Consider the following 11458-nt stretch of genomic DNA (forward strand, 5'->3'; position numbering starts at 1 on the left):
GGTCTAGTGGCTCCGGGCTCGGCGCGCTGGGTCCTTGCTGGGCTCCACTGGGCGGGCAGACCGACCCGGCAGCGTCACTGCCGAGTTTCTTGGCCTCTCCCGGGACCCGCTTTGTTTGGCAAGAACACAACCTGACCCTGGGAAGGAAGCAGCCGCCTTCGGGAAGCCCTCTGGGACTGCCTGCCCCACTCATCCCTCGCCCAGTCTGCCCCAAACAATGTGCTTGTTTATTGTCTGCTAGAGGATTCTAGAGAGGCCAGGCCAGGCTTGGTGGGGCTGAAAGGTGCAGCCTGGGTGGGGCCACCCTGTGGGAGCACCCTATTGCCATGGCCACACTCGCTGTCACCTGGGGCGGCAGGACCAGGCTCAGGTAGCTGTCAGCTAGAAGGGTGGGTTCATGATGGCGGGGATACCCTCCCCAGCCTAGCCCTGCAGTGGGGACCTGGGTGCAGGCTCTAGGGTCCGATGTCCACTGTGAGTGGTGCCAGGCTGGAGCCCACGCTGCCCTCCCCCCGAGGCCCTCTCTGTACCTGGTGTGCGGGGCTGTCTGGACGGTGGAGCCTGGCCAGGAGCAGCTCTGAGGATAAAATAGCCATGGTGGGCTCGTGGAGAGGGTGGGGCGACTCGTGTCCCGAAGGAGGGCCTCACTGGGAAGCGGGTGCCTCTTTCCTCCCTTCACACCAGAGCAGCACAAGGGACCGCGTCTGACGTCACACTCTGGTGTGTGACTGCACAGCTCCGGATCAGGCCCAAAGCAGGGGGGCCAGCCCAGCTGTGCCCCAGAGAGACCGAGGCCCAGAGGGGGTGGCCACTCACCATCCAGCCCCAACGCATGGGAGACAGCCGAGCCCAGGTCCCACGGCTGACCTGTCCGCTGGGGGTGAGGGAGGAGGCCTGCAGCTCGGGCCAGCTCCGAGCAGGGGCAGCTCCAGAGAGGTCTCTGTCCATGGCCAAACCCGAAAGGGCGTGTTTCTCATAGTACATGAAAAACTGCATGGATTCCAATTCTTTTACACCAAAATGCTCTCGTATCTTAATTTCGTTTTTGCACGAACCTTTTGGAGTGCTCTCATCTATCAATCTGTGTGTACGTGTGTGTGCACACATGTGTACATACATTCACACACATGAAAGAAGTTTCTGGACACCACAGGAGGCAACGTAGCCTGCCAGGCTCTGACAGACGGAGACAGAAGAGGCGCGTCCTCCAGTCCCCGCAGCTGACTGAGGGGTTTCCAGCGGCAGCGCGGCGAGGGGAACTGAGCAGAGCCTGCCGTCCCTCCCGGTAGAGGAGGTAGAGCCAAGAGTCCAAGGAGACCACGGCTGGAGGTGGCAGACAGAGCGTCAGGAGAAGCTCAGAGGTCAGCCAGGTGTTCCCCTGACCTTTTGGTCAAGGCTGGATTGATGAAGCTTCCAGGTGCTGTAGAACACTCTGGAAGGACCACAGGAAGCCCTGCTTCTGCCTGTGGCCTGGCTGGAAGAGCGCACAACCTGCCAGTCACAGCGCGGCGTATACAGAAGGCCTTGGCCTAGCCTGGGCCGAGACTGATGTGGGTCCATCCAACGGGTTATGAAAGAAAGACCCAGAACAATCATGTTCTGCCCGCTAACTGAATCCCAGGACAAGTTGAGAGCGTGCATAGGATATAAGAACACCTGGCACCCAGCGTCCAGCAGGCATGCAACGAAGCGTCATACCAAGGACACTGCTCCGGCAAGGCCCAGACGTGGCCACCGTGTGACCCAAGAATCCTGAAGGGCTGGCAGCCAGGGGCCAGTACAGGCTCGAATCCCCTGATCAACCTGCAAACGCCAGCATGGGGTCACTGGGATCCCCAGGCCCCTCTCTCCCATTTAAAAAAAAAAAAAAAATTCACAAAAAAAGATTAAACCTGATCTAGTTTTTTTTTTTTTTTTGGAGAGGTTTTCGCTATAGGGCACATGCACTCACCAGACAGAGAGAGACATAGAGACAGAAAGCGAGAAATCACCCCCCAGGGGGATGGTCACACCACAATCCCTTCTCCTCCATTCTCCTCTCGGGATCTTGGGCACGCATGCACACACGCCCGGCGTGAGTTTTAAGCCACTGGGTCCGGGACACGAACCACGGTCGGCTATGTGGGAATCCAGCGACATAGCCATTACGCTAACTGCTGGTTCCCAACCTGATCTAGTTTTGACATAGGTATTAGAATTAGCGGGGAAAGGTTTTTAAACTGTATCCATATGTTTAAAAAGTTGAGTAGGGGGACCACCAGATGGCATAATGGTTATATCGCTGGACTCCCACATAGTTGATCGTGGTTTGAGTCCCAGACCTGGCGGCTTTAAACTCGCACCAGGCACATGTGCTTATGTGTCCAAGATCCTGAGAGGAGGATGGAGAAGGGATTGAAGCATGGCCATCCTCCCTGGGAGGTGATTTCTTGCTTCCTTCTGTCTTTCTCTGTGTGTCTCTCTGGAGAGCACACATGCCCTATAGCAAAAAATCTCTTGAAAAGAAAAAAAAAGTTAAGTAGGGGACCGGCAGATGGTTTAGCAGTTACGTTGCCAGATTTCCACATGGCTGACCACAGTTCAAGTCCTGGACTCAGTGGTTTAAAAATCACACTGGGTGCGTGTGCATGTATGCTCAAGATCCCTGGAGAATGGAGGAGATGGGACTGTGGCATGGCCATCTCCTGTGTAGTCAACCGTGATTCTAGTCCTGGACCCGGTGGCCTGAACTCACACCGGACACGTGGGCGTGCGCGTGCCCAAGATCCCAAGAGGAGAATGGAGAAGGGATTGCGGCGTGACCATCCCCCCTGAGGGGTGATATCTCGCCCAGGGGTAAACACGCGCTGGGAGCCAGCCTGGTTTGACTAAGTAAGCTGGACCCCACATGGCTGAACGTGTGTTAGAGTCCCAGACCTAGTGGCTTGGAAACACTAAGCACATGTGTGTGCATGCCCAAAACCCTAAAAGGAGGACTAGGAGGAGCAGAAGGGATTGCAGTGCGGCCATGCCCCTGTGGGTGCTTTCTCTTCTTGTCTAACTCTGGCAGCACAGGCTCCCTCTAGCAAAAATTTTTTTAAAAGAAGGAAAGAAAAATCAAAAACACTGGATAGAATTAATGGTAGATTAAGTGCTGGAGAAGAAGAAGATGAATGAAGTTGAAGACATAACAATAAACTGTCCAAAAGGAAATGGAATAGAAAAGGAATTTTTAAAGAGCTTCTGCAGCTTACAACTTAAGCAGCCTAAGATACGGGTAATTGAAGTCTAAAAGACAGGAGACAGAGGCAGAGAGAAGGATTTGAGGACCTGCTGGTGGCATGGTGGTTAAAGCAGCTGGGTCCCACATGGCCACCTGCATGGTTCAAGTCCAGGGCTGGCAGCTTGAAGAGCATGCCAAGCCATGTGCATATGTGGCCAGAGCCCCGAAGGAGAGGGGACGGAGGGGACTGCAGTGTGGCGGTCCCCACCGGGTGCTTTCTCACTGCTCACTCGCGCTCTCTCTGGCATGTGCATGTGCCTTCTAGAAAACTGAAGAAATAGTCACTGGAATTTCCCCAAATTTGAAGAAAATGCTAAGACCACAAGTCCCAGGATCTCAATAAACCCTGCGTACGAGAAACAAAGAAAAACAGCATCAAAGTGTAACGCATCGGAGCAGGAACGGTCTTAAAAGCAGCCCAAGAAGTCACAGCTACAAACAGAGGGACCAGGGTCAGGGCGCCGCAGGCATCTTCCTGGGGGCATGGAGGTGGCGGGCGATGTCTGCCCCACTGCGAGGTGCTGGGCACCCACAGTCCTCCAGCTGGCAACAAATACATCAAAAGCCAGGATGAAACAAAGATGCGCTTAGACGTACAGAAGCCACAAGCGTTTGTCACCAGCAGACACACCCTACCAGAACCGTGCCAGGAGCCCTTCGGGCAAGAAGGCGGCGACGGCGGCTTGAAAGCCAGACCTATGGAGCGAAGTGCAGCAGGGACGGTAAAGTGGCAGCTGCAGGGAGACAGGCGACATGGGATCTGAGAGCCGGCTCTAAGCGCAACCCGGCGTGCACATCGGAGTGTGAGATGTGAGGGAGAGCACAGCGCAGAGCGAGGGAGAAGGGCGGAGCCCTCAGCCCTGCTGTGGGTGGTGGGCCCAAGGCCACGGGGGTTGGGGGTGGGGGGCTGTGGACGCCATTACAGGTCCTTAGACTGCCACTAAAGTAACAGCCGTAACTTATAAGCTGACGAAGGAAAAAAGTGGAATTATAGAAATATTGCTTAATCCAAAAGAGGCAGCAAAAGTTGAAAAAGTAGGAGCAGGTGGGACGAGAGGAGACAGGACGATGGCGGAGCCGGGGGAGCCCGCCAGCCTGCACGTGCACCTGGACGGGAGGGCCGGGCCTGAGGCAGAGGTTGCCAGGCGGGGCGTTTTCTCACAGCAAGACCAGCTATATCCAGACCAAAAATGCCACGAGAGACCAAGACAAGCACATTGGCAGCTAAGAACAAGGGAAGGCACTGGCAGGGGGCAGGGGCGAGGAGAGCGCAGGTGCCGGCAGGGGGCAGGGGCGGGGAGAGCGCGGGCGCTGCAGCCGGGAGCAGGGGCGCTGCCAGCCGAGGAGGGCTGTTCCGAGTGTTGTGGAGCAGCCGTCCGTCTACACCGGATCGTGCCTGTGCCTCCCAGCAGAGCGAGACTCGGAGAACGGGGCAAGCCCACAGCCATGGGTGCGTTTCCACATGCCTTGTGCTGACGCGTGGGTGCCCACCAGGGTGGAGGGTGTGAACACCCAGTGTGGCCGGTGCCATTCCCAGACCTCCTCCCAAGAGTGCAGCACATTGTCAAGAGCCTGGCACGTCCCCCTCACAGACCGCACTTGGGCTCCAGTCAGTCGGCACAATTAGAGTCAGGCAGACGTCGTGACCACAGTGAGGTTAAACAGGTGCCAGGCCTCACGGTGAGTGACCGGGGGGTGTCCCTGCTCACTGTGACCAGCTCTGGGAGGGCCATGAGCCCTTCCTTCAGCCCCTGCCCCGCCATCCACGCACCTGCACACACCTGCAGCCCCTGCCTCGCCATCCACACACCTGCCCCTGCCTCGCCCTCCACCCCCCCCCCCCCCGCCCACCCAACCCCCTCCCCCTGCCCCGCCATCCCCCCGTGCGCACCTGCAGCCCCTGCGCCACCACCCACTCACCTGTGTGCAGCACAGCCCCTGCCCCCCATCCATGTCTGTGCACACCTGCAGCCCCTGCCCTACCTTCCATGCACATGTGCACAGGCCTTACCCACCCACATGCATCCCAGGAAGGGGAGTCTGGGTTGGGCACCTGAGGGGCCAGCACTGACAGGCCAGGGGAAAAGCTGCCCAGGAAGGGAGAGGGCGTGTCAGCAGCCTGGAGGGAGGCCAAGGTGGGCTGCATGGGAGACGGTGTGGCCATGAGGCAGGCAGCTGGGAGTGGGGCCCCTGTGTCCCAGGGCAGGGCCCACAGCAGCATGTGCTGGGCTCTGGGGCCAGGGCTGGACTGCCGCCTTGGCCTCGGCTCTTCGGGAGCTGGTTCTCCTCGAGTCTGACCCAGGCCTTCCTGCTGCAGCCCTGACTCACCTCCGTGTGGCTCGTGTGGGTGAAGATGGCCCAGGTGTCCAGGCCCTATGAGGCAGGGGCCAGTGCTGCCCAGCAGCCAGTCGCACGGCTCTGGTGTCTGACAGACTTGGCTTCGAAGCCCAGCCCTGGCCCTACCGCTGGCCTTAGTGAGGGCTCCTGCTCTCTGGGCTTGTCTTGCTGGCCGTTACCCCACCGGGGCTCCTGCTGGCCCAAGGCAGTTGAGGTGACTCACCTTCAGAGGCCAGCTTGCCGGCCCGATCCTCTGGTCCTTCCTCGGGGTCCTGGGAGGCCACAGCAGTGTCTCTGGCTGTCGATAAGTCTGGTCTGTGGGCGAGAAAACACCCTAGAGCCACCCAGTGCCAGGAGACCCTGCCCTCACTAGGCGGGAAGCTGACCCAGTTGTGGCCTCACCTGGGATTGGCTGTCGTCAGCTCTGGGTCCCCACAGATCTGCAGCTGCTCTGGCTTCGAAGTCACCTCTGGCCTGGCCTGAGCTGAGTGTCCCTCCATCAACTGCTGTGAGAACAAGGGGGTGGACGAGGCCGCTCCTTACCCCCGGGCCTTGAGTGTCCCCAGAGGAGCCCAAGGTTGGGCAGGTGTCCCTCGTGAGGGGCCTCCCGGGGCCGAGGAGCCTGAGATGTGGAAGTTCTGTCCTGCCGTGGCCACCACAGCCCAGCTGGCACGATACCAGAAGCCAGGGTGCCGTGGGAAGCAAGAGCGTGCGGCTGGAGGGTGGCAATGGAGGGGAGAGGGGTTTGCAGGCCAGGCGTGTCTGTACCAGGGCCCCGGGTGGCCGTACTGCTCGCACACGCACACGCACTCCCTGCGGTTCCATTACTCTCCTGCCGATGCCTCCCCAAGTGTGCTTGAATGGACATCCCGCCAGCAGCCCGGAGGCACATCGCAGGCCACGATCGCAGCCACGAACCTGGCACCAGCGCCACAAGGGGGCCCCGCCCCAGGCCTGGGTGCCATTGTTCCTTTCACAGGGACCCTGGTGCGCCTGTCCAGCAAGGACTGCCTGCCCGATGGGGTAAATGCCTTGGCACAAGGCGGCCAGGCAGCAGGCCGGGAGACCTGCTGGGAACGTGGCATTACATATCCTCAGGCCACACGCTCGGGCCTCTGCAGGGAGCCCTCTGCTCAGGGGTCAGTGAGCCCTGAGGCACAAATGGCCACCCGTGAGCAGCTCTGGTCCCTGCTGGGAGCCCCTGGAGCAGGTGCCCCAGGACGCGAGTGGCCAAGCCTGTCCCTGCTCTACGAAGTCCTAGTTTGTGCTGATCGCGGTGGTACCAAACCGCCCGACGTGCTGGGCCCGCGCTCACAGTCGGTCCACGCTGCCTGGGCCTGACCAAGGCTGTCATGGAGCCACCACCAGTGTGGAAGGGCCGTGGACAGGGAGGGCGTGCTCATGAGAGCCCAGGGAGCAGCCCAGCTGACCTGCAGTCGGCGTTTGAAGACCAGCGTGTCCAAGGCCACCTGCGTCTCCCAGACCTCCAGCTCCGCCCGGTGCCGCAGGAGGGCCAGTGCCGGTGCCTCCACCTGCCGGCCCGGCTGCAGCAAGAACCCGTACTTCAGGGCTCGGCCGGCCAGCTGCCATGGCCCGAGAGAAGGCTGCTCCGCTGAGCCCAGGCCTCCTCGGAAGACCACCCCGCTGGGCCCACCCCTGGCAGGCCCCACTGCCTTGCTCACCCTGCCTGGGCTTCCCCCGGGCCCACGAAGGCCGGCGCCCTGGGTCAGTCTAGCAGCCCCCCACCTCTACACATCGCCCCTTCTTGCCAGGGCTGCCCCACTTCCACATTCGACAGCTCCGTGCCCTGGGGTCTTGCTCCCAAACAGAAGGGCCCTAAAGGGATGGTGGCCATCGGCCTGATGTCGTGGGTGGGGCGTACCGTCGGCGACTCAAGAGACAGGGACTCCTGCTGGGTGTCGGTGAGGTGCCCACTACCCCGCTCTTCGGGACAGGGCCTGCCAGGCTCCTCTGGACCTGTGGGGCCATGGAGAGAAGCAGCTGAGCGGCCACAGTCTCAGTTCTGTGGGAGGACGAGGCCACCCTCGGCCTACAAGGACCTGAGGCCAGGGGCCAGGAGCGCAGGAGAGCCGAGACGGGCTGCGGTCACATGGAGGACAGGGCTGCAGTGTCACCTTGTCTGCCAACAGGTCTGACCCTTGGCATGACTCTGCTGGGACCAGTGGCCCGAGTTTAGGGAGATGGCAGAAGCCAGGCCCACGGGCTCCCCCACCAGGCAGGCGGGGTCTGTGTTGGCCGTCGGGCATTTGCTGGGTGCCGCACACAGGTGACTGCCAGGTGGAGCCTCCGTGCAGACAGAGCTCCCTGCTTCCTGGTGGGAAGACCCAGGGGTGGTTGAGTTCACGTCCAGTGGGTGCAGCTGCCGGGGTTGCTAATGGGGACAACCATGTAGGGTGCAGTCACGTCACAGACAGTCACGTGCCCGATCCCACGAGGAGGGACACCTCGGCCTCCCCTGGGACCATGGAGCCCTGAGGGCAGAGCATGGCTCCTCCTTCCTGGGGGTTTCTGAGGGAGCCACCTCCAACTCTGTGCCAACGCTCCCGGCCTGCAGAGCCCGCCACAGGGCGGTCCAGAGCAGGAGGGGCGGTCAGTAGTCCCTTTCCTTGCCCACCTCCCGCCTGCCGTCGGCCTGGTCTGGGTGAAACCTGGCAGGGAGCCCCTTGGGGATGGCCGGCTCACTCCAGGGCTCGGCCCCTGGTCTGTGGTGCACAAGCTCCTGGTCATCACTGGCCAGTGTGCAGTGGGGGCTCTGGCCAGATCCCTGCTCTAACTGCCAGGGCACAGCTCCGAGGGCCAGGGCATGGCTCCAAGGGCCAGGGCACGGCTCCAACGGCCAGGGCACGGCCCCGACGGCCAGGGCACTGCTCCAACGGCCAGGAGAATAGCAGGGCCGGCCCTCCCCGGCAGAGCGGTCCAGCCTCTCACAGCTAAGCTGGGGACAATAGTGAAGCCAGTGGCTAGTTGTCTCCATGGTCAGAAGAAAAGCCAATGCTTAAGGAGCAGGTGTGACCCAATGCGGCCGCCTCTCCTGTGCTGAACGCCAGGGCGGCCCTCAGCCAGGGGGACGTGAAGACAGCTCTAGGATTCTTGGCTTTGGTTTGACTGTTCTGGGCTGAAATTCTTTTCCAAGGAGAAGAAAATCCTGTTTTGATTTTGTTGTATGGCCCTTGAGAAACTGAAGCCAGGCCCAGGAGCCAAGAGCCCAAGGTCCCCCCAGCCACGCAGCCAGAGGAGGGGGAGCTCCTGGCTGTCTCTGGCCACATCAGCACCCCTGGTGAGTCACTGGGAGACAGCGGAGCCCTGGGTGCTCTGATCCAGTTCAGGGGGAGCTGGATGGCGGGCAGGGCCCTGGAACCCCGGAGACAACCGGAGCCCCCGTGAGTGGAGGACGGCACACCTCGCTCTCTGCTCCTGCTCCTCCAATGCCGACTGGTGAGGAGCCCCAAGAATCCGACTCCATCTGCCACCCCACATGCCTGGCAGCTGCGAGACTCACTGAGACAGTTCCACAAACATGCAGCAGAGGCGGTGCTAGTGGCCAGCACATACGGGCTGCCCACGAGCTGTCCCCATGGGCTGGGACCCCAGAGCAAAGCCAGCCCAGTGCCCTGGCCTCGGCGCCAGCCCAGGCTCTGTCGCCTGGCGGCGCGGCGGCTGGCAGCCACACCTGCTCTTAGATTGTGCGCTGCAGTCTGAAGGAATGACGCGTGAGATTTGCCTCTGCGGTCACATGGGCCACGTGCAGCTGGTGCTGCTGCAGTGGGCAGCCTGGAGCCCAGGATGTCACCCGCTTCGCAAACCTGCCACCCAGCCTTGTGCCCACGTCTGAGTCTGGGAAGTCCCTCCAGACGGCCCTGGTCCGCGTATCTGTCTTTATTACTTGCCAGAGAGAGACAGCCGGGGGAGTGGAACCCCACAGTGGGGTGTGGTCAGCCACGACCCTCTTCCCCCATCTCTTCATCTCACGGAGATGTGGGGCACGCACTCACACAAGTCCAGCACGATTTTCAAGCCACTGGGGCCAGGATTCAAACTGAGATGGGCCATATGGGATCTGGCTACCTCAACCATGGGCCAGCCCACGGTGCTGAAGTCTAGAAAGTGCTTTTGGACAGAGCTGCCTGCAGTGGTAGGAGCTGAGGCAGGTGGACTCCTGCTGCCTGTCCCGGTAGGCCTGCAGCAGCTTCTGCCAGGAGTGGAAATGAGGGTGCGGACAGAGGCCCACTCCCTTCTGAGCTGTAGGCCGGAGCCTGCCCCGACCCTCCCCCCCTCCCCCCCGGTTCTAGAAGCTCCTGCGGTGGGGCTCCCCTCCATCCTCACGCAGTGGCTGACCTGCTTGGCCAGCCTGGAAGGATAGTCTGCAGACCCAGGCAGGGGTGCGCAGAGCCCTGGTCCAGCACCCCTAGGCAGCTTGCTGCCCGTCTGTCTGTGCACCCTGCCCTGGGCAGAGGACAGATGAGCCCTGGCTAGAACCTGAGCCCCAAAGCCTGCGAGGGTACTGAACTGACACAGTGCCAGGCTAAGAGGCAGGACCTGTAAGAGGTGTGGGGCCAGCAGGCAGCACCTTGCGAATGGATTGACGGCGGTATCACAGGACAGGGTCCTTAGGCAAGGGCCAGTGCGGCCCTGTCTCCGCCTCTCACCCTCTGCCTTCTGCTATAGGGGAAATGGCAAGGAGGCATTGTACGACGGTGGCCCTAACCTCAGAACACTCAGCCAACACGAGTCTGTGTGTTACAAGTGTCCGGGTGCAGGGGTTCTATTCCAGCTGCCCCCGACAGCCTGAGGGCCTCCCTGAACCCACGGTGGCGGGAAAGTACCCACGGTGTGGCTGCTGCTGCCGGGGAGACATCCCGAGGCCTGGCCAGCTCCCTGGGCCCCAGACCTCCTGGGGCCTCCGGCGGTGAGTACCCACGGCCCCTCCAAGCACCAGGAATGAGAACACAGCAGTAGCCAAAGAAAAGGCAGGCACCCGGTGACAGGGCCTGGGGAGTTGCAAGGGGCTGGCCCTCCCGGCGTGACAAGAGCACAGAGCACACAGCGCTCCTAAAGCCTCCGAGGAACTTTAATCCGGATGTGCAGACGCCTCCACAAGGGTTCCTCTGCCCTCAGAGTGAGCTCGCTCTCTACACAGTGGACAGGGTCCCGAGCAGGCCTCCCGGCCAGCCAGCCCAGGGCCTGCCCACAGGCTCGCCCTTACCGCAGGTCTGGGTGCTCCAGGGCGCTGCCATGCCTGCCCCTCCAGACAGCAGCACCTCCTCTCCCTGCTGGGGGCCGCAGGTGGGGTCCAGTATGGCTGGGACCCCGCGGGAGCTGGGAGACACAGAAGCACATGTGTGAGCAGAGGCGGCCCCTGGGTGGGCAGCAGATGGGGGCCTAGTGGGTGAGAGTACCCTGCTGGGCAGGAATCTGGGTCCCTGTGGCCTCACAGACGGGACACTGAAATTCCCTAGGTCGGGCCCGTGCCTAGTGGTTAAGAAAGCAAGATCCCACGTGGGCAGCCATGCTTCTGGTCTGGCCCCAGCGGCTTGCAAAACACTCCAGGCCCGTGTGCGTGCGTGCCCCAGATGGCAGCACGGCGGAGCAATGGAGAGGGATGGCACCGTGACCACGCCCAGTTGAAGCTCTTGACCCTCCCCTTTCTCGGAGCGCTCACCTGCTCTTTGGCAGTTGGAAACAGGCCTCATGCGCCTGCCTGAGCCCCTTCTCAACAGCTAGAGAGGTCTGCAGAAACCAGCTGCCCCTCACGCTGCCCGTACCTCCCCAGCTCAGTCCCGCCAACGGAGCTTAGGGGGCAGGGTGGAATGAGGGAGACCGAACGCCAAACCCACCATC

At 61.4% G+C, this 11458-nt stretch overlaps 2 protein-coding genes across 3 annotated transcripts in view; both read right to left on the bottom strand.

The window, feature by feature from the left end:
- The window catches only part of LOC102479403 (uncharacterized), a 20346-nt gene extending 12240 nt beyond the window's left edge, over window positions 1-8106 (bottom strand). The window contains exons 1-7 of the mRNA XM_027766281.1: window positions 8053-8106; window positions 7757-7931; window positions 7383-7576; window positions 6883-7182; window positions 6002-6105; window positions 5823-5914; window positions 1182-1323 (exon numbers count right to left, since the gene is read on the bottom strand). Of these exons, the coding sequence (XP_027622082.1) occupies window positions 1182-1323; window positions 5823-5914; window positions 6002-6105; window positions 6883-7182; window positions 7383-7576; window positions 7757-7931; window positions 8053-8106 (1061 nt within the window). The remainder of the gene's footprint in view (window positions 1-1181; window positions 1324-5822; window positions 5915-6001; window positions 6106-6882; window positions 7183-7382; window positions 7577-7756; window positions 7932-8052) is intronic.
- A 2575-nt stretch (window positions 8107-10681) lies between these two features.
- Window positions 10682-11458, bottom strand: part of LOC102493356 (coiled-coil domain-containing protein 187) — an 18698-nt gene continuing 17921 nt past the window's right edge. For both annotated transcript variants that reach the window (XM_006163346.3, XM_006163345.3), the window contains exon 10: window positions 10682-10936. In XM_006163346.3, coding sequence (XP_006163408.1) covers window positions 10750-10936 — 187 coding nt within the window. In that variant the 3' untranslated portion in view covers window positions 10682-10749. The remainder of the gene's footprint in view (window positions 10937-11458) is intronic.

This window comes from Tupaia chinensis, unplaced genomic scaffold (assembly GCF_000334495.1).
Source record: "Tupaia chinensis unplaced genomic scaffold, TupChi_1.0 Scaffold142100_1, whole genome shotgun sequence".
Taxonomy (NCBI): Eukaryota; Metazoa; Chordata; class Mammalia; order Scandentia; family Tupaiidae; genus Tupaia; species Tupaia belangeri.